Below are 26,472 nucleotides of genomic sequence, written 5' to 3' on the forward strand. Positions count from 1 at the left end.
TTTTTTTTTTTTTTTTAACCTTCATTTCCTCCTAATGTTTGTTTTTTACTGTATGTGTGTATGTGTATGTGCACCACTTGAGTGCAGTGCCCAAGGAGGCCAGAAGAGGGCACTGGGTCCACTGGAACTGGAGTCTCAGGCGCACCTGTGAGCCACTTAATGTGTGTACTGGGAATAGAGATCCTAAGCAAAGGCAGTAGGTATTCTTAACTACTGAGATATCTCTCCAGCCCCACTTTATTTCTTAATAGTCATATGCATATGCTTGTGAAAGCATTTTAAATGAAAAATTGAATATTCGTATACACTATAACTTCAAATATGGTTTATGAGTAAAAGAAAGCAGACTACAAAAGCTATGTTTGTCCCTATAGTCTTCCCTCCCCACTTATGACCCTTTTTAGCTAAACTTTTACTATGAAAAACCTTTAGAACGTTCAAAGATAATTTCACTCATGTTTAAACAGTGATTGTTAGATATGTGGTAGCAGGGCATTTACATACATATTACCATTGTGACATTAATTGTCTGTTGCACACAGTTTTCATCCGGTCCAAGGAATTCAAGAGCCAGGCTGTGCCAAACATGTGAATGCATCTCTAGCACTCAGCCTCCAACAACAGGTACCTTCGGCCTTCCTTGGGATCAGGTTGCCAAGAGTCTAGCGGCTGAACCTGGCTCAGGAGGAGTTTACAATGAGAGGGCATGCCTGCAGAGCCCTGATGTCACTGTCACCTGAAGAGTCACACAGTAGGTCACCACAGTAGGAATAGGAGCCAGAATAATGTAGCTATATATCTCTGCTCATATGGCAGACCAGGAAAAAAAAAAAAAGGCCCCACGTATGTAGTGCTTAAATCAGTGTCTGATAAATCCAACTCTTGATAAAACAAGAGACAGGTGACCCAAAGCTTTGTTTTTCCATTGAATTGGAAACATCTAGAATAAAGGCACTGTTTCTATTTCTTTGCTTCTTCTTTCTTTCTTTCTTTTTTTTTTTTTTAATTTATTATTTATATTCTGCCTGCACAAGAAGGCACCAGATCTCATTACAGATGGTCGTGAGGCACCATGTGGTTGCTGGGAATTGAACTCGGGACCTTTGGCAGAGCAGACGGTTCTCTTAACCTCTGAGCCATCTCTCCAGCCGCTTTGCTTCCTCTTTCAATGGTACACATTGCTCACTGATGAAATAAGGTCTGGGATTCAAAAGCAGTAGAGTTTCTGACCAGATGTTAGAAAAAAATGACCTGAGCAAACCTTCAGAATCCACCTTGTTTCTCACAACCTCGGTTCCTTTACCTGAGTGTGCACAACAGCACCCAGCAATCATTTATACTTTCTTCAAGCAGGTCGCTATCAGTGATCATAAAATAATGATGATCACCTGAACTGGGGCTGGGTTTTTCTCCAAGCAGGGGATGCCTATCTCATCCCATTTTACTTTTCTTTCTACTTCTAAAGCAGGACACACTGCATGTTTCTATCACCCACATGTCCAAATCAGCTCATCTGCTACAAGATAATATTTCTATGTAGTTTGTTTCTCACAATTTTGGAAGCTGGGAAGTCCAAGGTCAGAGTGCCAGCAGGGGTCTATGGAGGCTTGCTTTCTCACAAGTGGTGCCTGCCTTTTTTTTTTTTGAATCATGTGGTGTTTTATTTTTAATTTTTTGAGAGACAGCCAAACTGTTTCATTGGCCCTGCACTAATGTGCATTCCTACAGCTATGTACAGTGTTCTTGTTTCTCCTCAACCTTATCAACACGATTTTTGTATTTAAAATATTAATGTAAGGTAGATTTTTAAAATTAATTTATTCAGATTACGTCTCAATTGTTATCCCATCACTTGTATCCTCCCATTCCTCCCTCCCTCCCTCCCTCCCGCTTTCACCCTATTCCCCTCCCCTAGGTCTATGACTGAGGGGGACCTCCTCCCCTACTATATGGTCATAGGCTATCAAGTCTCATCTTCCTAGCCTGATTATTCTTTCTTTGAGTGCCGCCAGGCCTCCCCACCAAAGGGAAGTGATCAAATATGGGCCACCAGAGTTCATGTCAGAGTCAGTCGCCTGCCTTTTTAATGTGTAGGTACAGGGAAGCAAATGCAGGCCAACTGTCCTGGGAACCCTTTGATAAGAGTACTGACAACATTAATGAGTGCTACCCCTCAGGACCTAACCCTTACCACAATTAAGCTGAGAGTTAGAATCTCATCGTATTAACTTGGAGAGATAACATGCACAGCATGGGGCACTGGTGGACATTCGGACCATGGAGCACTCACTCATTGCACTTGAGTGTTGCTTCTAGGCCTTAGTTTCATCCTGAATGATTACCTACACATCAGCATTTTCTCTTGTAAAACAGCTTACAGACTGATGGCAGGATGCCTGAATCTGTACAGTTGCTATCCACGATCAGCAAGCAAACAGTGCCTTCTCCTACAGCCTCAGTCCAATGGAACACTCAACCTTGTAACAGGCCAATCAACACCCCTCATGCAGAATTATTAGCTTAGGAGCACTTAATTGGTTGGGGGCAATTTTCCTCACAGTTTAGAGCACTGTTATCAGAAACACAATTAAACTGTGACAACAATTTATGATGACAAACTGTTCAACTGAATGCAATTCATAGCTGAGGAACACTGAGGGCAGGTGGCTTAATGCTAGATTGTTATGCCTCACTCTTGCTGTCTCACGGAGGTAGACATCTCACTGATACTCCCCACCATGTCTTTTCTACTGTCCCATGGGAATGGTGTGCTACAGGCAAAGATTTAGGGTTTACGTGTAGCAATGGGAACAACTTAAATCTTAAGGCGGTGATGACTCCCAAAGCTGTGTGTGTGTGTGTGTGTGTGTGTGTGTCTGTACACACACAGGTATATATCCCAAGTGTCTACATGCATTCAGAGGTCAGTTTTGAGTACCCTCCTCAATCACCCCCCACCTATATTCTGAGACAGGGCATGTCACTGAATCTAGAGCTTACAGTTTTGACTAGACTGGCTGACCCATGAGGCCCAGGGATCCACCCATCCCTACCTCTCCAGCATTACACCTGCCTTTTATATGTGTGCTGGCCCTGAACTCAGGTCACTTAGCCATCTTGCCAGCTCCCTTGATAGGCTTCATGAAGCACATCTGCATGTAACATAAGATGCACAGACTGCACGGCACACATCATTTCTTTGAAGACACCAGCAATTAACGAAAGTAAGTAGGTCGTATCCGATCCCATGGAGGACAAAGGCCATAATACTGTCATACCATGACTCATCTGGTTTTGTCATGGCTTTGTAATAGTGCAGTCTCAACATACATGGGAGCCTGTGCTCTAAGATCCTTATTTCAGGGTCCATAATTATCTAATAGGAGGTTTTGGCTGCCCATCTAAGCGACTGGCTTCCAATCTTCTAAACTCTTTTTCTAGTATTTTTTTCCAAATGTTCAGCCAATTTCCAGACCGGTAACATGATTCTTAAGACTGTCTGTGTGAGCTTCTTAGTGTCTTGGGGGGAAATTAGTGTGAAATTCCCAAATATTTAGGGCTCTTTTCCTAATGTGAGATTTTCTAGCTGGTTTCTTGCTTATTTGTTCGGCTCCCCGGCCTCCTCTGGACAAATCTTGTATGCACCGTGTCTGAGCCTCCGCTTATACCGTTGCCGTGCTTCAGCCCCACTGCTTCTTTTGTTTGTTCATCTTTTAAGCAAAGACTTTAATCATCTTGTGTGCGTCCTCCCCTGATCCTGTAATGTGGCACCCTTCTGCAGCATCTCCACAGGATACTGACACTTTAGGCGAAGATATCCATCTGTCACCCGCTCATTAGTTCCTTAGAGGCAGGCATTAGCTCTGCCCATCTGTATGAGCTGTGCTGCTTAGCCCGGTGTCCAGAGCATGCGGAACAGTGAGCAAATGTTTTGCAGACTGACAAGGAACACTAAGGTTTGACTGAAGCAAGCACTGGTGAGGAGCACCCATCTGTTTACCTGAGCAAGCATGCCATCACACAGATCCCTATGGCCCAAAGCTATTTCCAGTCATGGCACACTTTCCCTCAGGAAGCAGATCTGCAGTGCCCGAAAATTCAACCAAAGCCCTTTGGAGGTTGGAAACATTTAAATTATTTTGATCAAAATAAATAGTTGCACGGAATAATATGTGTTAACTATAAATACAAAGAAGAAATTCACAGTCACAGACAGACTATTGTTAATGCTGGTGGAAGGCACCTGAACACCTTCTTTCTTTATGCACTGACGCAGAATATTAAATATATTACAAACGAAACATATAGCCAGGTATGGTACCATATGCCTCTAATCCCAGTGGAGACAGAAGGTTGCTATGAATATGAGACCAGCCTGGGTAGATAAGCAGGCTGTAGGCTAGCCTGGGCTACGCCATGAGGCTCAGAAAACAGAACACAAGGGTTCAGCAAGATAGCTCAGTTGGTAAAGGTGCCTTTCTGCCAGGCCTCATGGCCCAAATTCAATCTCAGGGTTGTCCTTGGACCTCTACATGTGTGGCGCACACATAAATAAATCAATAAATACACAAGCAAACAGACAATAAACAAGCAAATATAATTGGAAGCAAACAAAACGCTTGAGAAACTGTTATAAATAAGACACACTGTGCAAAATCTCCTTGCACTTTTCACTTTAGAAAACACTGCAGGGTTACTTAACCTTTACTGACTCTGTTGCACATATGTTCCGATAGTGAGGGAGACCTCAGAGCATACAGGTGTGCACGATATACAATTGTCTAGTTACTTCCTCATAATAAACCGCAGGCACAAAAGGCATAATTATTTCAATCCATGCGCACATTGCTATTTTGTGCTCCAGGAAAAAAAAATTTCTGGTTTGACATTGCTCATTAGAACATAAGACAGATGTCTATTCCTGCCTAGTTTGATGGGGTAAAAATGGCTTTGTTCTGCTTTCTTTTTGTGTGGGGGTAGGGTGAGAGTAGGGGTTACTTATGACTGAGTGGTTGAATATTTTTCTGTCTGCTTACTGAACTCTTATAAACTTTTCTTCTTTAAACTGCCTGGTCAAAAATTCAGCTCAGTTTTCAATTAGCATTTGCTTTTAGATTTCACGTCTTTTTTTAAAAAAAAAAAAAAATTTCTCACATTTACCTTATTTGTTTTGCAAATACTGTTCATGGTTTGACAGTTGTCTTTTTAACTTAGCTTACAGTGGTTCATTTAGTTAATGCCATGAAGAGGTTTTTAGATTTTTTTTTTTTTACACAGCCAAATTTATCAACTTGGTTTTATGAGGTCAAATTTTCATAGCATTAAATGGAAGACATTTTGCAAGCTAAGATTATTAAAAACACTTGGCCAGGCTGGCTGCTCGGCCAGCCCCGTTCGTCCTTCTCAGCACTGAGCACCTTCACAGCTGGCACTTTGGGGAAAAATTTACTTTTTAAATTTTGCTGTCATTCTCAGTTCCATGCATGTATAGAGTGGATTTTACCCATCTTCAACCTCCATTCTCCACATCTCCCTCCTGAGGAGGTCCCACGCCTACTTTCAAGGCTTTAGTATGTGTGGCCCCCTGAGTTTAATCAGGTTTCCCATATGAGCAGAAGTGGGGGGGGGGCATTACTGGAACACAGGCAACTTATTTGTGGCTACACCACTGAAGAAAGTGTCTAGACTCCCAGGGAGTGGTGGGGCCTCACAAGCCCCTCCCCCTTCCATGAGAAAAGTTGACGGGCTCAGTCTTGTGCATGTCTTGTGCTGAGTGACCACAGCTATGGTGAGCTCATGAGTGCAACTTCTATGTCTTACATAGAAGAAAGAGGTCTTTCTGAAAACACACCTCCCCATCCTCCACCTCTCCTAGGCTTCCCACCCACTCTCCTGGTCTCTGGGCCTTGGAAGGGATTACACATACAACCTTTTCCGTGGGTCCCAGGGAGGCACCGTTTCCTTATGCTTGTGTGGTAAGTGTTTTGTGGACTGAGATGAACTCTTTAGTTCCCCATCTCTTACCTTCCATTTAAATTTGCAGACTCATCTGAAGAGCCAGTGAGATGGTGCAGAGCCTGCAGCCAAGCCTGACTGACTCCCCGAGCTCTACTGCTGGGACCCACATGGTAACACAGTGGAAGGAAAGACCCAACTCTTGCAAACTGTTTTCTGGCCTCCAGAAACACACCGTAACATGTGTGCACAGTAGTACATAAGCACCCACATACATACACACATATACATATATACACACACGTTAGGTAAATAAAATTATAAGTTCACCTGGAAATTCTTAATATAAAGTGAGGAATTCAACTTTAATATTATGAATAAATACCTTTTAAGAAATAAAATGTGAGCTGGGTGTGGTGGCGCACACCTTTGATCCCAGCACTCAGGAGGCAGAGGCTGTGAGTTTGAGGCCAGCCTGGTCTCCAAAGCAAGTCTAGGATGGCTAAGGCTACATAGAGAAACCCTATCTCAAAAAAACAAACAAACAAACAAAAATAAATAAATAAATAAATAAAATGAAATAAACTGTGAGCTAAAACAATACCTATTTTGTACATCATTTAAAATTTTCGTTTTGTTCTAGATGCATTTCTCTAATGACAGGCATCATCAGTGTCTATCTCCTCGTGTTCTCTGTAGGGCACTTCAAAAAGAAATATCTTTTAAGAAACGTCTTTGAGATAGGGAAATAGATGGATCCAGAGGGTCCTAGAAACCTACAAGAAGAACACTATGATGGGCAGATCTGGGCCCAGGGGTTCTGCTCGATCTACGGCACCAACCAAGGACAATACGTGCAGTCATCATCAAACCCCTACCCAGACCTAGCCAAGGGACAGAATATTCTCCACAGTTAAGTGGAGACTGGAGACTGACTTTCACATGAACTCTGGTGCCCTTTATTTGGCCATGTCCCCTTGATGGGGAGGCCCGATGGCACTCGAAGGAAGGATAGCAGACTACCAAGATGAAACTTGATAACCTAGCATCATATTCAAGGGGAGGAGGTCCCCATCAGTCACAGTCATAGGGAAGGGGAATGGGGTGAAAGCGGGAGGGAGGGAGGAATGGGAGGATGCACGGGATGGGATAGCAATTGAGATGTAATATGAATGATTTTATTTTTCAATTAAAAAAAAAAAAGAAAGAAAGAAACATCCTTGGTCCACATCTACACGAAGTGTTGGCGTGTTGGCAAAGTTCAGGTTATAAAACACACACTTAGGCAGAGGTAGGTCAATCTCTGTGAGTTCAAGGCCAGCCTGGTCTACAAAGTGAGTCAAGGACAGCCAGGGCTACACAGAGAAACTCTGTCTCAGAAAACCAAACCAAACCAAACAAAAAAACCCACCACCACCACCACCACCACCACCACCACACATAAACACACACAGACACTATTTATGTCTGGTAGCGTGGCTTGGGTTTGAAGTCCTCTGAAGGTTAACATGCTGAAGGCTTGGTTCAGAGGTGGGACATGTAGATGTGAGTGGATCATGGATCATGGAAGCTTTGACCTCCTCAGTGAACCCAGTGCTTTTTTTTTTTTTTTTTTTTTTTGATTCATAATTCAGTTATACAACTGAGAGGTGGTGGACTATGGGCAGGTCCAGTTTGAGGAAGCAGGCCTTCCCCATTTTCTCTTTCTTCTTTGTCCCCCCGAGTGAACAGTCTTCTCTGCCACATGCGTCCTTCCATTGTCACGACGTCTATCTGATCTCAGGCCCAATGAACTGGAGCCCGCAGCACAGGCTGAAGCTGTGCACCATAATAAGTCCCTACACTTTTAAGTGGTTTACTTTGGTATTTTGTCACAGTAATAAAAACACACACAATAAATAAGGCATACGCTTGTTAAGCTGTGTGGTGGGAAAATTTAAAAACCATACTATATATATACATATATTTCTATATTTCTATAATTTCTTAGATACATCCCTTGTCTTTCTGATTTAAAACACACACACACATACACACACACCTTACAAATACAGAAGTTCTGACTAAGTCAAGACAGAAAGGGAAGAAAATCATATTAACACAAATACTTAAAGATCTAAAATATAGAATCACCAGGTTAATGACTCAACTGTTCAGGTTTGGTGAATCTGACATTGTTTAAAACATGATAATGAAGCCGAGCGTGGTGGCGCACACCTTTAATCCTAGCACTTGGGAGGCAGAGGCCGGTGGATCACTATGAATTCGAGTCTACAAAGTGAGTCCAGGACAGGCAAGGCTACACAGAGAAATCCTGTCTCAAAAAACCAAAAAAAAAAAAAAAAAAAAAAAAAAAATTCTTCCAAGTTTAATTGCAGAGGACCGTCAACAACTTTCAGAAGTCACAGCTGCATAAACAGAAGCATGTCCCCACTGCCAGCACAACGGTGGAGATTAACAGTTGGCACCCACTCAGAGCTTATCCCATGTCACCAAGTAATACTGAAAAGCTTAACATGCAACAATGCGTGTAAGGCCCACAGCTCCGTGGAAAGTACCGGTCATCCCCCACACTGTACAGAGGGGACCTAAGCCAGTGAGAAGCTCTCTAGTCTGACAAGTCTACGTGCTTGTAAGGAGAGGAGCTCAGCCTTCTTGAGCCAGTTTGCCAGATTTCATGGCTGTGTGGTTAACATGACTGTATTTCAACTCCACCGAAAAGAACCCTAATTCCCACAACAGAATCTCCAGACATCCGTGTTTAACTGGTTAAATGAGGCCCTTAGTCATTTCTTATCCCAAAGCTCCTAAGCAAAGACTGGTTTAGATTTAATGCCCCCCTCCACCCCCGCAACAGGTATGTTTACTCCTGAAGGGGGAATCCTCTCAATCAGGCCACCTTCCTCAGTATACAAACAATCCTACTTAGCTAAGTGACCAAGGATAGGTCTTAACTTCAGCCTCCTCCTCTCGTCTGGAACAGACAAGGTAATAGTGATAACTGCATGGAAGAAGAAGAAAGAAGAAAGAAGAAGAAGAAGAAGAAGAAGAAGAAGAAGAAGAAGAAGAAGAAGAAGAAGAAGAAGAAGAAGAAGAAGAAGAAAGGAGAAGAAGGAGAAGAAGGAGAAGAAAAGGAGAAGGAGGAGGAGGAGGAGGAGGAGGAGGAGGAGGAGGAGAAGAAGAAGAAGAAGAAGAAGAAGAAGAAGAAGAAGAAGAAGAAGAAGAAGAAGAAGAAGAAGAAGAAGCAGCCTTAGACGCCTTGTAATAACTCATGGCAAAAGCAGCAGGCACACTCAAGCCCTAGATGTTGGTCTCCACACAGGAGCAAGAGGGATGAAATGAGGCCAGTCTGCCAGGAGGGGCGATGCTATGGGAGACTGCCAGGCAGACGCCTATGAAACACCCTTGTCACACCAGCCAGGATTCCAGGGAGAAGTCACAGTTTCCAATCCATTGGTGTCATTTGGGAAGGAGAACTGTTAAGGGTAAAGATACACCGCCCCCACCCACTTCCACTCCTGTTGGTGAGTCACTCCCATAGGACTTCCCCCAGCACCAAGCGAGCCTTGCCTGCTGCTCCGGTTCCCTGTGTGTCCCAACTGAAGGGTGCAGGAAGCACCAGCTGCACCACTGCCTTCCACGGAGCTGAGCTCACTTCACTTTAGAGGGATCCAAGCAGTTACAGAAACACAAGGCCCCTGGAGGGGCAACTGAGTAACTGAAGGAAACTGCTTGGACTCCCGGGGCCCTGCTGGTAACCCTGAAACAGGATCTGCCCAGTCAAAGGCTTCTTCCTCTTATAGTCAGGCTGCCGGGAACACTAGGCGATATATGACTCTCACTTCTCTCCATAGCCAACACCAAGGGAAAATTAGCATCTAGGAATGTGTGTGTGTGTGTGTGTGTGTGTGTGTGTGTGTGTGTATTCCCTCAAATGCTCCATAAACGTATATATATGATTCTATACATGTGTGCATATATGTGTATATGTATACACACAAACTCATATATATGTATACAATGAGCTCATGGAGCATTTCTTGACTTCTATCACCAAAAACTTCCAACTAGTAAAACACAAATGCTGTGTGTTTAGCGGTGGCCAAGGGGGCAGGAGTAAAACGGCTGAGTCAGTCAACGGAAACGAAGCCATTCAGCGACAATGAGTGCTTGGGAGCTACTTGTGCATCAGGCCCTGCCTCACCTACTCTCTCTTGTTACACACACGTCCATGTGATAGGCACCATGATTATCTCCATATTACAGATGTGGCACAGTGAGAGCTAAGGTTCTTTTTAAAGGTAATGCAAGCAGTGGTGAAGATGGAACCAAACTCCTGCTGGTAAGCCAGAATTCATCGCCCTCTGTGATCCTGTGTGTGTGTGTGTGTGTGTGTGTGTGTGTGTGTGTGTGTGTGTGTGTGTGTGCATGCGCGCGCGCATGTGCGTGAGCAAGCGAGTGTGTACATGCGTGTGCATGTGTGTTATCACTGGGTATTAGAGCCTGGCACACTAGAGGCCCTGTTTTCCTGCAGGCTGTATGGAAGATAAAGCAAGATAATCTATGTGTCATGTGCACAATACAGTGCCCAACACACTGGAGAAACTCGAGTGTCTCCAGAAACAACTTCCCTCAGGCAGAAGAGTTTTGGTTCTCAAAGGCTTTAATAACCAAGCAGGCTGTACTTTTATTACAAGAGCGCGCAGTTAAAACACTCTTGGCCAGGGTGTTAGGTTTCTTTAATTTATGAAGGCTGTGTGGGCTTCTAGCCTTGCAAAACTTTCTGAGCTCATAGTATCTTCCAAGACTACACTAGGATATATCCTTCACATTTTGAGTTAAATGCTTTTTGCTTGTTTGTTTTTAAGTTTCGTACTGTAAGTAGAAACTATACAAGGTTAACAGGTCTTACTGCGGCATTTCCATGCATGTGCTTACAAAGTCACAAGCTCTATTACCCTTTCTTATCCTCTCTTCTCCTTATCTTTTTGAGTCCCCTCATCTTTTTACTTTTAACTCTGCTTCCCCCAAATTCCACATATGACAGAAAACACACATCATTTGTGCAAATGGCTTATTTTGCTTAATATGAAGTTTCAAATTCCAGTCATTTTTCTGCCAACAACCTAATTTTGTTCTTTATAGCTAAATAAAACCCCACTGCCTATGCAGAGTATCTTTTCTTGACTGATGCATCCATTTAAGGGTACCCTGGCTGGTCGCACAGCATGGCTACTATGGATTGGGCCGTAATAAACACGGGCACGCAGGTATCTCCGCTCTTTTGGATAATATATGCAGCGGTGGAATAGCTGGACCATATGGTAGTTCTATTTTTGGTTTTTAGAAAGAACTCTCCATACCATCCCCATCATGGCTGGTCTAATTTACATTAGATAATTTGCACTGATAAACAACCGTGTTATAAAGTTCCCTCAACTGCCTCCATCCTTGGCAGCATTTGCTCTTCTTCTTGCTGGTGTGACACTCAATCACAATGTAGTTTGAGTTGTATTTCTGTGATGGCTAATGATGTTGACAATGTTTTCATATATTAGACACCTGCATCTCTTTTTATTATTATTGTTTGCTAATTATATGAAAGAGTTGGTTTTGTGCTTTTTTTATACATGTGTATCAAGTATGTTGATTATACGGAACCCTCCCTTCATTATCCACACATATTCCACGCCCAATGCTCCTTCCTGCTCCCCAGTAGTTCCTCTTCCTGCATTAGTGTCTTTTAAAGAAAAGATATTCCACATATAGAAAACAAGTGATGCATTTGAAAAGCATGTCTATTTCATTTGCCCACTTTTTGATTGGATTATTAGATCTTCTGGCGTTCAGCTTTTTGAGTTCTTACCATCTACAAACCAGCCCTATCAAAGTCTCCCTAAATGCCCCCGGCCTTTAACAGTCTGTTTTTTGGGGGTGGTTGTGTTATTGCTTGTTATTATTGTTGGGTTTTGACACAGGGTCTCACTATGTAGCTCTGCATGTCCTGAAACTTACTATGTGGACCAGGCTGGCCTCGAACTCACGGATCCATCCTCTGCTTCCTCTCGAGTTCTGGGATTAAAGGCATATGCCACCAGGCCTGGCCTGGACTCTCAGTATTGTAGTGGCTGCATTACAAAATAGCAGGTGCAAAAAACAAAAACAAAAACAAAATAATAGGTGCAAGTAACTTTCATAATACAATTTGCTTAATCTGATAGATGCCCGTTATCATTTTAGCATGCAATCAATAATGGAATTATTAATGAGCTGTTTTGTTTTTTTCCATATTAGCTCTTCATTTAGTATAAAATGTAAAAGTATCGCAGGCCTAGCCACATCATCAATGCTCCACAGTCACATGTGGCTAATGGTTACTGTATCACACAGAGACACATTATCCTCTCTCTAGTTATTTTATGAACAAAGTGTCCGTAATGACTCTTCACTTTGTGCAATCAAAATTATAAGAGATACACAATGAATTATAACTTTGCCTCCTACTGCTTTGCATTTCTAAATACATCAGGAGCATTTGGTCATTTAATCTTCACCGTTGTCCTGAGAAACTGGTCCCTACAAAGTTTAGACAGGTAGCAGGTCAGTATAAGATCATCTCTCCATTTTTCTCTTTTTCTCTCCTCTCTCTCAAATACACACACACACACACACACACACACACACACACACACACACACACACACACACACCTCAGCAGATTCTTTAACTGTACTTCCTATAATTGGACTGCATGGATGCACAGAGCCATCAGGGTCTAGGCAGACCTGGAATAGCCTGATTACCAAATGCTAGCTGCTCCCTGCATACACATCCTCACCATACATGCAATGCAGCCAGTGTACACTTTTCTCCCTCTTGACTTTGGGCCTGTGTCACCTGCTTGGCTAGTGAAATGTGATGCATATGTGTTTATCTTTAGTAAGCACCCTGTGTGTGCTTCATACACTTGTTCTTCTTAGAAAAGATACCTGGCCCTCAGTGGCTCATGGTGTGTGGGGCCGAAGATGCGAGATGAGTGAAGCAGCATCCAGCTGACCCTGCAACTCGAGATCAAAACCAAGCACAGGCTGTTGCACACCACCGAGACTGAGAGTCTACCCGGCAACAGCTGACTACCTGAATATAAATGCTCTGTACCAATATCATCAAATCGTGCCCTTGCCATAGATTTTCTTTCTAAAGACTGTAATTTGATACTCATTTTTCCCCTATTACTTAACCCCAACTTGGGTTTCTTCACATATATTTTATGCTCCATTCAAACTGGGTTCTTTATAATTCTTGGGTGTGTCTCACATCACTTCCAGCCTTTTCTCACCTAGCTCGCTCCTGAACACTTATCCAACAAGTTTAGATTATTCCAAGACAGGTTCCTATCCACCTCTTTAAAGAATTCCTTCTGTGCAGGCTCCATGGATGTCAGGTCAGCCCCTGTGTGTCCCTGAGCCCTTAGGTCCTCTGCACGTGTGTTACAGTTGTGTAGCTCCGTCTTTGTGTGGAACTCCGAATAGTGAGAGCAGGGGCTGTCTCTGATTCTGTTGCCTGCCTTTGGGACTCCTTCCTCCTACTGGGTTGCCTCATCTTTCCTTAATAGGAGAGGAGGTGCCTAGTCTTACTGCAACATGAAATGCCATGGCTGGTTGATATCCATGGGAGGCCTGCTGTTTTCTGAACAGAAATGGAGGAGTAGATGTAGGGTTGAGAGTGTGGGGATGTGTGAGGGAAAAGGAGGGAAAAACTGTGGTCAGGATGTAAAGTATATACATATATATTTTAAAATAAATTATATATTATATATATATAAAATGTAAAAATACAAATTATATATGTAATTTTCCTCCATATACATATATGTATATATACACACACTCATACATACATGCATGTATACATACATATATCATTCTGATTCTGGCTTTGAAATCAGTCTAGTCCCCTGGGCCTTACCATGATAGGTATCTTCTGCTATTTTGTTTATTTTGCTTCATGACACTTCCTCATCCTCCCACAAAGTCAAAGACAGCAAGAGCTGTGCAATGCTTGCCCGGTAATCTCTGTGACGCGTAGCAAAAAGCCTTAAACAGTATGCTGCGCCGGGAGCGTGGGATGAGGCGGTGAACCAGGGCCTGGGCTCTGTGGATGCTGACACTGAGTAGCTGGGAAGCTTTGAAGCATCCAGCTTTTTGTGAGTCAGCCCCTACATATGCCAACTGAGACAGCGCATATTTCACAGGATTGTTGTGAAACTTCAACAGGAGAATGAATGCAAATGCCTCCCGGTGTTGACATATGGTAGCAGCTCCATCCCAAGTAGCCCCATTATAAAAGCGATCATGACAGAACATCACACAGAGGCTAGTTTAAACAAACCCTTGATGGTGGATCATTTTCTCTTGGAAGTTAAGTATTTAAGGGTTACAGCAACGAATCCGGTTCTAATTAGCTGTTTCCCAGGTATCCGAGGTTTCAGTGAGCTGGTGTCTGGCTTTATGAAGATGCTCAAATAACCGTTATGTTGCCCTACACTTCTAAATCCTCCAGGTAGTCACCACGATAGGGAAGTCTGGTGCAGGACAAAACTCCTCATTCACAAGAGCACATAGAAATCCCAGTTCAAGAACGATCATTACAATGGGTCAAATGTCAGGGCGGGGGAGATGGCTCAGTCAGCTTAGAGCTTGCTCTATATGACAAAGACCTGAGTCTGTCCCCCAGAACTCAGACAAAAATGCCAGGCTTGGTGGCACTTGCTTATAATGCCAGCACTGGAAAAATGGAGACAGACTGGGCCCCTGGGACGGGGCTTCTTGTCCAGCCAGTGAAACCCTGTCTCAGAAAAGCCAAGATGCAGCATGGTTGACAACAGATAGCTAAGACTGTCCTCTGGCCTCTACACACATGCACTCATTTGCATGCATGTGTGTGTATGTGCACGTGCATGCATGTGACACACACACACACACACACACACACACAGCTACACACTGTACAAGTAACAGCACTGTCTGAGACTGACTAGGGGATGAAATATTTCCTGGAGAGATTCTTTATCCAGTAAGAGAGGAAATGGTATTTTTATAAATAAAAGAGCTATTTTTTCCCAGTTATTGGATATTACTGTTGAAATCACTCAATAGAAACTGTTTCATGTGCCCTATACTAACTAGAACCGTATACAAATACACATACCACCATCAAAGCAGAAATTGCTCTTTCAAAGGACAAACCCAAGGTTAAGAGGTTCAAAACCCAGCAAGTGGCTAGGCAGGTAATGCTACAGAGTGACCTAGGCTTGGCGCATGTTGATGAGAGAAGGGTCTGGGGCTCAATGGAGGCTAAAGGCTGACTAAAGGACAAACACCACTGCTGATTCCCCAAGAAATAAAGACCTAGAGTTGTGAGAGCTCCTGAAAACACTGAGTTTTTATGCAAAGCATCTTGATTTTTAAAATCTACCCCCTCCCCCGCACTTCTTTTAATTCTTGGGCTTAGAGAAGGAGGCCATGAGCTTGTGTGGTCCTTGCACTAGGTACACTAAAATTCCTTATAGCATTTTTTAAAATATATAAATTCACTCTATTAACCCTAAAACACACCCACCTTCTCATTTATAAACCTCTACCCACTCCACTTCTGGCTTGTGTTTTCAGTTGTCCCCCCACCAGGACACACATGCCATCGCCTGATATCCGTACTTAAAACATCTCTTGTTCTTTAAGTTGATTTGACTGTGAACTTGTGTCTAAAACCTCCACGATCCTCCCCAAGCCTCCCTGGGTACAAACGATGTAAACGTACGATAGGAAAGGTCACCACTGACTGAACTCAAGTCTCAGCATCACTTTGACATGAGAAGAGCAGAAGACATGAGAGCAGTCCAGTGGCTCGCCATCACCCAAGGTAAAAGGCCAAGGAGCAGAGCGTGTGAGCACTCACCGCCAAGCACATCTCCGTTCTGGTAGTTCTTCCCTTTCTGGGTTTCCTCTTCATTCTGAACAGTAGCAACATGCTTGGCAGAGGCACAGCCCATAGTCTCATTTGGTCAGCTTCACCCGGGCTGAACTGCAAATCATCTCTACAGACACGGGGACATTTTCTTCCCCTCTCTTCAAGCACAAAGGAAATCCACGTTGTGGCTGTGTTGGTCACAGTGTGTGCACCTGCGAAGAGAGGAAGCTGGGTAAGAAAGGGAGACCTGTACCTGGGACTGCTTCCCCAGGGTGGGTGGCCAGCATTTTACACAGCCCAACTCCTGGCTTCAGCACTCAGTGCTGAGGAAAAGAAGTGCAGGGTGGCCATGTCCTCTCGATCCCTGCTCAGAAAGCAACCAGGGAAGCCATGCTGCACACAATGCATGCTGGTTAAGAGACATTCTCAAAGAAAAGCAAAAGCCATTCCGCGTCTACTCGAGGATATGATAACTACGGATGGCCACATGGGCATCCAAGGTGCTTCCAAATTTGCTGATGTTCTGGAGTCTTGAAACTTCTAGAATAAGCAAAGCACACCAGTGAGAGCCACACGGTGCCTTGTTGCCACCCCTGCCTGCAGGCCATCCTTCCCAGGGGATCCCTTCCTTCTCAGATGGAGCCATGGACCAGGTTAAGTACCCAGAGTTAGACTCATTTGCGCTCACTTTCTGCTCCGCCTACTCACCGTTTCCAGGATTGAGCCAAAACCATAGGAAGACGGAGAAAACACACCACTCAGTTGCCTAACTCCTGGCATGGCCTTTGTGGCAACTGGTCTCTCATAAAGGCATAAGGGCTGCTTATGAATGAACCCCTTGGAGGGGACCCTCATTAAATATAAGTTACTCAGAGCAAACCCTCACTTTGACTGATGTGAGAGCACCTTCACTGCCAGAGTCTCAGGGTTTGTGGTGTTCAACACACTCACATACTTTGGGTTGGTTTTGTTGTGTTTATCATTGGTCTTATTTAGCCATTGCAGTCCTGGAAATGAGGCGCTACAACCCCGACGCTGTTCCTGTTACAATGCCTCTTATCCATCCCTCCCCTGGTCCCTCCCCTTATCAACACAGCCATTTCCTCCTCAAGCTTTGGTCAGCCTTCACCAGCACCCACATCCTACCATTCCTGCCAGGATCAATTGAGACCATCAAGTCTCACAGATGCTGCTACCCAAAGCTGCACACATTATTTTTCAGCAGGACAGCTGTAGATATAGATATAGCAAAGGACATCTGTAGATACAGAAATCTGATCATTTAAGCCATAAAACCTCAGCAAAGAGCCTTTCCCCCAACAACCTAATTAAGTTAATAAATGAGATTAAATACAAGGGTAATGATCCAAATCAAGCCATGCAAACAATAGCTGCAGCAATACCATGACAATAACATACGCTGCCTGTGTGTAACCGCTCAGAATTCTCTATCGCTGATCCTGAGAAGAAAGCACAGAGCTGCTTGGAGAAATGTTACAAACCATGGAGCTTTGTCTCCTAGAGAGCTAATGCTGACACCCCCTTCATACATCAGGGGACCTTACGTTAACATGTTTTCATCTTTATAAAGGTTATATGAAATCTAGGTCTGTGAATGTATGTACTAACACACATACACAGAAGCTATTCTATTACTTAGCAGTAGGGTCTTTGAAACAACAGTATATCTCAGGAGCATGATGGGGGAGAGCTGATGACAATGAAAACAGATATATACCCACAACAAGGGCAGTGGCAGAATCAATGGCAATGCATGATTCAAAAGAGCAGATCAAATTCTGACTGGGTGGCGGCAGCAACTAGACTGAGGAAGTGGTATCTCTGTGTGGTATTAAAGGTTCAGTAGAAACTGACTGGTCTGAAGACACAGCGACAGCATGCACACGTGACGAGCAACTGAACTAAGAACTGGGCTCGAGAAAGTTTGTACACTTGCTTCCAAAGGGTCAGGGCAGAAAGAGGCCAGCGCCGCTGGTGATTTGAAGAGCCCGGAGAAGGCGTGACTTGCCCAGGAGGGCTTTCTGCAAAATGTATTAAATTAGTAGCATGATTAGCCTCTGCCTACCACAGAAACAAGAGAGGAGTGAGGAGGTGAAAATGCCTCCCCAGCCTACAGCAGCTACGATCTCACTAACCCTCTCCCTGCTGGTGCTGGGGTGGTTTCTGGCCTCTGTCAGCCCCTCCTCAGGCCAGCATCAACTCCTTTCTCAGCTCAGCATCAAAGGGGAAGTCACAGGGCTGGAAGGAAGCCCCTTCTTTTCCAAATAAAAAGTGTACAAGAAAACCACTTCACGCAGGCATAGGGAAGGCAATTCAAATGACTCCATAAGAAGTTTCAGTTTAGTTAGGTATATATTTAGTATATATGATATGATATCACGGGGCGCGGGGAGGGGTGTGTGGAAAGGAAGGTGAGGGAAGGGATCTTGAACTCTTGGGCTAAAGCATCTTCCTGATTCAGTTGGGACTTGGGCATGAACCACCACATCCAGCTAAGTATGTTGTGATAAGCACCGTCACTCAATAGGCACTCTCTCTCCATCAGCAGTCGGTGTAGAGTTCATTTATAAAATACACTAGAGGACATAGCTTGTAGCACTATTTTGACTTTAAAAGTGACATTTTCAAGTTTTACAAGCTCATTACAAATACATTTCAATAAGTTTACCTCTCTGGCGGTAATGGAGTTCGTCATGCACGGATCACTGAGGAAACTTTGACTATGCCATTTAACCACTTAATTAGCAGATGTTAATTGAAAACTCCCTAGTAGTAGTAGGCTGTGATCGGTAGGTACCAAACCCACAGTGGTAAGAAGGTGAGAGATGACTCCCTCTCTGCCCACACAGAATCTAAACAATCAGTGAAGAAGGTTAATTCGACCGCTTGCGCAGTCATGTGGTCTGGCTTCCGCAGATTAAACACAGGACACCAGAGCGGTCACCCCACAGGCACCTGACTCAGCTTTGAGAGAGTGAGTATAAAGAGGTGCTGGGGTTGAGACCAGACTACAGCTAAGGACCCCTCATCAGAACACCTCTCAACTGCTTAGTCTTCGGTACTCGTGTGTAATGTCAAGGCTTCCTCTAAGAGTCTCTTGCTCCACTTGAATTCGGCTTCAGACGTCCTTCTGAGCAGACTTTCAAGGATGTGTCCCTGGGGACTGGTAGAGCCACCTGCTCAGGAAAGCTCCCCTCCGGTTCGTACCTTCACATAAAAACAGGAGCTCCTATTCAGCTTCCATCTTCCCTTCAGCTTTGCTTGGGCTCCTTCCCAGCCCCCCATCTGGCCTATTCACTTAGGTCTCTCCAATCACAGCACTCAGATGCAAGGCTCGCGGTGCAAGCAAGCATGCAGAGTCCACACTCTCCCCCAGCATTGTTAACAGCATGCTGCTGCTTGAAGCCGCAGATCACAGTGTGAGAACTGAGCCAAAGCATCTCTTTGAAGTTTGATGGGCACTTCTAATACGAACTCACAGGTTGGTTTGTTTTTAAGCTAAATAATCTATGAGCTAGGACCATCGGACATCTCAGAAAACACAGAGCCCAACTAGTTGCTAATGGCTTTGTGTACAATTCTCCTCAAATGACTGAGGACATCTGTAGTGTCCTCAAAATGTGGAAACCACAATACCATGACCTAATCTAATTCAATACCATCTTTAAAGACTATTTTCTTATAAAATGCATCAGCAAATCTATACACCTAATTCAATTTTTTTTATGATGGACTTTAAAACTGTGTGACCATGTTTGCATCCTTTCCCTGTACCGTGCTCCAAGGTTCTCACAGTATCATAAGGCGAGTTCTCACTCCACGCTGACTCACGGCACATCACAGGAAATTCTGTCTATATGCACACATGGATTTTATATGCATGCCCATCACAAGGAAAAACTAGGAGAAGCAGGGTTTCATTAAAAAGAAAACCACTTTCATAAAACTGAAAAGTAAAATAAAACTTTTTTTTTTTTTTAGGAAAATCAAAGAGCTAAACAACCCCTTTGTTTAAACAAACAGGCTACAGTTAGAGATTTCTGATTTTATAATGTTATAGGTGACTTTGCCTCCCACTAATTACTCAAAGACCTTTTCATTTTGGATAGAAATGACAAAATATCTCAGAAAAATTTCTTGTGAAGAAAACCACATCTGAAAAAAGCGAATTAAAAGAAGTGATAAACCCCATAAAGAACCCGAGGCCAGAAAGAACACGGATGTGAAGGCCCACACGAGGCTTGCAGGTCTGGAAAGAAACCAAATTCTGATTGCAATGGGCACACAGAGGGTTATGAAGTCAGCAGTTAAGAAAAGGATGCAGTTGCCTTATTAATAGACCAGAGCAAAGTGGCCCCTTTTGTACTTTTGATTAAAAAGGGAAACCAAGACAAGGCGACATCTAAAACACAGTTCTTTTGTTGAAGAAAGAGACAGCATCTAAGCCCCATAAAGAAACACACACACACATACACAAACACACACACACACACACACACACACACACACACTTTGTAAAAATAATCAGTCTGTTTGCCCATCTGCTGTGAGTCCCCATAGTGAGTGCTAATGCAAGAGCCCACTGGGGGTCGTTGGGGGGGATCTTAAAAGTGATTTCTAATCTTGAAGCTCTGGTACCCTTGGGCCTGCTGTTAACACCTTTTCACATTTCAATGTGATTGCTAAAAATACACAGAGATGAAATGCATTTGACATGATGGTATCTGGACGTCAAATCTTCCTGCTCACATCACAGACCAACCAGGCTCACCCCTCCACTCACACTTACTCGGTATCAAAACAATAGACAATATGCTATTAACTCCAAAGACACACAGCTTTTGGCTTCTGTTTTCTTAATGGGAGAACTCACCTCTCTGCAAATAAGTTGGGCAGAGGTATCTCACAGAAATACAGGAGTAGCAGGCCTTGACGCAAGGGGGTACACATCTGCGGGATTTTCCAAGTGAGGCAAAGAGACGGGTGGGAAGTAGAAAGAACGGACGTGAGGCAGGTCAACCCTGCTCTCCACGGTCACAGGCCTGTCCCTGGACCGAGGCTGGGATTCACGTAGCTAAGCTTGAGTCTGTGGCCTGCCTGACCCAGGGCTCCATGGTGAGGATAGAATGACCAGTCACGAAAAGGCCTCGTCTCACCTAGAGTCAATTCATGTACATACTTCTTTTATTTTTTATTTTTCCTAACATTTCTCCATTAACAGATGCTTGGAAGTCTAAAGTCTGGACATTTCTCAGAAGCGCTCCAGGTAGTACTGACATAAGAAATATCAGTATGATTTCTGATAATGTTTGGCCCACAGGTGATGATGGCTTCGATGTGTTAAAATCTGAAAATCAGAGCAGAGAGCCTTTTCCCCCCTTCTCTATCCTGGCTTTAATGAATAAAATTAATTCTTGTGATGCTTCTTGTAGTGAATCAGTTAGGAAAAAACAAAACAAAACCACCTGGGGAATAACGTCTGTCCTTCAAGCTCAGGATAAGAACTTTGTGCCATCATACTGTGAGTACTGGACACGGCTTCTGGGAGGACAGACAGTCAAACAGTTCCTGATTAAACCACAAACCAACGTCAGTGTGGGCTCTCCAGGACATCAGTACCCATGCTGGGTAGCTCTAACTGCCTATCACTCTGGCTCCTGAGGGTCCAAGCCACACTATGCACATGCCACACACAAACATGTGCTCACTCTCCCACCTTGCATTCATATATATATATATATATATATATATATATATATATATATATATATATATATACACAAAAATAAAAAATAAAATAAATCTCTAAACAATTTAAACCACAGAAGCATGAACCAGAAGCAAATGAGTTTTTACAACTCAGAAACACAAAGGAATGCATGGATTTTACCTGAGAACTTAATTGGTGTCGATATTTGAGAGTGGATATATTTAATATGGCCAGAATTATTATTACTTTTAATAGAGTAGGAACGCTGAAAGATCTTAGTCCTACAACTTCAAAGCACAGTTTCCCTAAAAATATAAACATGTGCCCCTCTTCCCTCCCAAAACAACCTCCCCTTTTCTTTCTAGTCCCTGAACTAAAATAAGTGAAATCCCACCACAAGACGCTGGTGTTTCCTCTGGCCTATGAGGTCTCATTCTAGGATCTCAGGCCACATGGTCCAGGTGTGGGTGGCATCTGTGAGTACCCCAGACTGCTGGGTAGACAGCAGCTCGCTGAAACGTATCTCTACAGAACAGTCTCTGCTCTCTCTCAAATTCTGTCTTCTGGAATCTTCATCCTTTCTCTAGGACACATTGTGTGTGATCTGAAAGGGCCTTGAAAGCTTGGAGAATGTGAACAGGCAAAACCTCCTCATGCAGGGGAAGATGTTTCTCTCATAGATACACCATCCTGATGAAGCAGTAAATTATATCCGGTATCTTATGGGAAAGAATATGTGGGCAAGTTCCTTCCTGTGGCATGCCTTGCGTCTCATCTGTACCCTGGAATCAGGCCTTGTGGATGTGGAGAGGAGGCCAGATGACCTGTGGCAAGCATCTAAGATGACACCTGGCGTGAAGAAACCAGCTACTAAGTACCTATTGTCATGGTCCACACTATTAATGGCACATTGATGAACTTTCGGAGACCAGAAGCAGAAGGAACAAAAGAAGAAATAGAGAGGGGCAGATAATTTGTGGCAGGTTATTGGTTTTAGGAACCAAGGGTTAGCAGGATGACCTACCATGAAGAGGACACTGGGAGAGAGCTCTTTCTCCAGAAGAGCCCTGAGCAGAGCGCCAGGCGCCTCTGTTGTACTGGGTATGGGACACTCAGTCCCTGTGCAGCATGTCTCAAGGCTCTACCGGCACGGGCTGCGTGCAAACACACAGTAGGGCAGAAGTCACATGTGGTCAGAGTTCCCACGAGCATGAAGTTCACTGTTACCAGCTTGTTTCTGTCTCCCCCACCAGGGAGATTTCCAAGATTACAATCTGCCCTAATCATTTCTCTCTGTGTTGTGTCTACCACATTGGCAGGTCAACAGTGGAGAAATAAATGGCCAATGTATGAAGTATCTTGGAATCCTCTTTTCACAGAGACATGGCATAACAGAGAATGCTTTTAAGGAAGGGAGCTGCCTTCAGCTCTGTGTTAACTTATCTTCATGGACAGTGACGTCTTTAATAAATAGCAATAATCAAAGTTTAAAATGTTCGTCTGGGCCAATACCAATAATTTATTTTGTTTGTTTGTTTTTTGTTTTTCGTTTGTGTTTTGTTTTGTTTTTTGAGATAGGGTTTCTCTGTGTAGCCCTGCCTGTCCTGGACTCACCTTTGTAGACCAGGCTGGCCTCTAACTCACAGTGATTTACATGCCTTTGCCTCCCAAGTGCTGGGATTACAGTCATGTGCCATTATGCTCGGCTTCATTACAGAGAATTTAAAATGTTCAGTATATTCTTCCAAAAAAACAGGAAAGGAGTAATGGCAGAATTTTCAATGTTTTGGCACTTGAATGTTGGCCCTAATCTGCTCTGGGGAAATGGGCTATTTATTTATTTTGACAATACTTTTTTGCCAACCTCCTTCATCTTCTACTTTCCACTGGGGTCCAGAGATTCAAAGTAAGGGATCTAGCTCCGCCCCCTGCACGTGTTTCCTCACTTTTCATTAGAATCAATACACGAGCTGCATCACTTTAACAGACCCATCTGGTAGAATCTATTGGATAGATCAACTATCGAATCTATCAAATTGATTGATTATTCTGGCTGGAATTGAAGTCTTTGAATGGTTTTCCACAGCAAAGAGCATTTTAAGGATGATATCTTTAGGAGGCCAAATGATAAATATCTTTTCAGGTAACAGAAACCAGACCCTTCCACCTACTAAGTTGGATTTTGTTTTTAAGCATCTCCATTTTCTTTCATATTGTTCTCCAGAAAAGCTTAAGGCTTTGGGGAACTGTGTTGATTCTGTAGCAGGCAGCCAAAAAGCCATTCTGTGTAATCACTGTCACCGGAAGCTTGGAGACTAGATCCAAGAGGACAAGACAAAATCAGCAGAGTGACGGCCGTGTCTCTGCCACATTTAACCTTAACTCTTCTCACTGCACCTGCAGTTAGCCTTGGACGGTCACTGGGATCCGAGAGGACAAGCAGAAGGGATGCTCCCCCTAACCCTGCATGTTCTTATCTGGCCACCAAAAGTCAATCCAAAAGTATATAGGGCTAAAGGTCCCAAGCTGTGATGACCTTGTAAATGTTCCCAGAAATTGCAACCAACTATTCTGAATCAACCCAATGTTCCCTACTTGAGGTCACATTGTTGGTGAACGTGGTGTTCTCTCCTGCTTGTCCATGGCATGTACTCGGAGAAGGAGACCGCACGACACGAGTGTGAAGGCCCACAGTGCAGCATCAAGACACGCTGGCTACGAGCGGTTCTCACTGCAGACACGGAGGCTTTATGTGAAACACAGCGTTAAACACTCGGCTCAGGCATTAAGCTTCCGAGAGGGCTTGAGGAAGCAAAAGGACGGTGTGACTACATTCCAGTCCAGCTAGCCCCTGGCCTGAAATGCGGCTGTAGGCTCAGCAGTGGGTATTTCACCTGCACGGGCTATGTATGCCTAAAAACGACAGACATACATGGGGCAGCCTGGTTATCACTGCTGTGCCTAGGAGGACTGCCAACACACTGTCCCCTAGTCCAACTTCATCCCTGTGACTGCCACCCCAGGAGGAGGCTAGAAAAAAAAATATGACAAAGTGTTTCTAATGCCAAGCTCTTGTTGAAAAATATTTTTTAAAAGGATATAAACTAAAATCAGTATTTGTAGATCATCTATGGACCTGGCCTTCGGACTTCAGATTTTGCTATATTGTGTTCCTTTGTTTCCATTTTGCTTTTCCTGAGAGGGAAAACTGCACAGTCATGTCCGATGGGCGTCTGGGATGGCAGTTTTGGCAGAAAATGATTCAGATTCTCACCAAAACATTTTACTTCTCACAAACTCAAAAGTATCTCATCAATTTTCTATGACAAAGATAAATCAAGGCCTTCTTCCAGCTTCAGACCCTTGACACTCACGGACGCTTCCCGGGTGAAGACTTGAAGGTCAGGTTCCTAAAGCCACAACCGAGAACACTGAACGCTGGGGAAATACTACTACCTCTCGCCGAGACCTGCTAAACCACCACAGCTTCTTCCTACCGCTTCAGAATAAGAGAATCCCGCCATGGGTCTCGACAAATAACCTTCTCCTCAGTATTCTGCCCTGCGTGCCCCGTGACTCTCATTCCATAATGTGCCTCAGTTTCCTCACTCTTCTAAACGCTTTCTCAGTGAGTTGGTTCTGTGGTGTTTTGAAGACATGTCAGTCTAGCAGATGCTACAAGGACAGGAGCCGTGTCTGGAAGGTAGACGCCATCGCTGTATTTTCCCACAGCTGTGTTGGGACTCAACAAATCCTCAAATGCCAAACAGCAGGCCTCTGTGTCTCCGATTGTGTTTGCTGCCCCTCGACCTTGCACAGAAAAGGGTTCTCCTGCCTCACCTTTGCCTGACTTTTGGTGCACATACGCCGACCTTCCTAAAAGGTGCTGGAGCCACGGATGGTCGCCCACCTCAGAGCCACCATCACAGTGCACAACAGCCTTTCCAAATCATTTCAAGAAATATGAATTTTAAACTCTATGGCATTTTTTAAAAGGCAGAGTGTTGCTGTCCAACCAAGGCTGGCCTCAAACTTGCTACCATCCTGTTTCAGCTTCCTGAGTGTTGGGGTTACATCAATAGAACTTAGCTTAGAATATATGCTCACCAGAAACGTAGTAAGTAAGGGTTAGACAGACTGCTCAGTGGCGCAGAGCCTCTTGAAGGGATCTGAGTTTGGTTGCGAGCACCCAGGGGGATCTGTTGCCTCAGGCCTCAGAAAGCACCTACACACTCACAGCATATATTCCACACAGAAACACATATGTATACACAATTAAATACATCCTTTAAAAAAGTAATAAATGTGTTCTTCCAAGTGAAAGCATAAAACCTTATCATGTGACTGAAGGTTTTCCATACACATATGCCATCCCATCTGGCTTTTAGGGGTGCTTTGATGAGGTAAGTGTAGTGTCTAGCCACAAAATTTTGTATTCTCAGTCGTCTGCAGAACTCCTCCTATGATCTCTGCCTGCTATCAAAGTCTGGCCACCCTTCAAAGGTCAGAACACACCCTAGCATCTCTAAGAAACCGTGCTCTAGGCCACAGCTCTTCCCTTGCTCTGATGTCTTCAGCGTGGGTCTGCAGGACCCACTCACCACCCTCCAAGTTGCTACAAGTCTGCACTTATCCTTCCATCTCCATCTAACTTGGTCCACCAGGAGTCCTCTCTCTGAAGTTAGCATTTAACTCTCATTTAGGAAATAATTATACACACAGCCTTGGGGGGCATCGCCCGTTCTCTTGCGTTGTATTGTGACCTTGTGTTTTGGTGTCGTTTGTGAATTTTGGAGGCCAGTTGTGCTTTCGATGAG

At 43.9% G+C, this 26,472-nt stretch overlaps 1 protein-coding gene across 1 annotated transcript in view; it reads right to left on the reverse strand.

The window, feature by feature from the left end:
* C6H1orf21 (chromosome 6 C1orf21 homolog) overlaps positions 1 to 26,472 on the reverse strand; it is a 211,933-nt gene that overhangs the window by 105,602 nt on the left and 79,859 nt on the right. The window contains exon 2 of the mRNA XM_051147567.1: positions 15,913 to 16,136. Coding sequence (XP_051003524.1) covers positions 15,913 to 16,006 — 94 coding nt within the window. The 5' untranslated portion in view covers positions 16,007 to 16,136. The remainder of the gene's footprint in view (positions 1 to 15,912; positions 16,137 to 26,472) is intronic.

Source organism: Acomys russatus, chromosome 6, assembly GCF_903995435.1.
Source record: "Acomys russatus chromosome 6, mAcoRus1.1, whole genome shotgun sequence".
In the NCBI taxonomy this organism is placed as follows: Eukaryota; Metazoa; Chordata; class Mammalia; order Rodentia; family Muridae; genus Acomys; species Acomys russatus.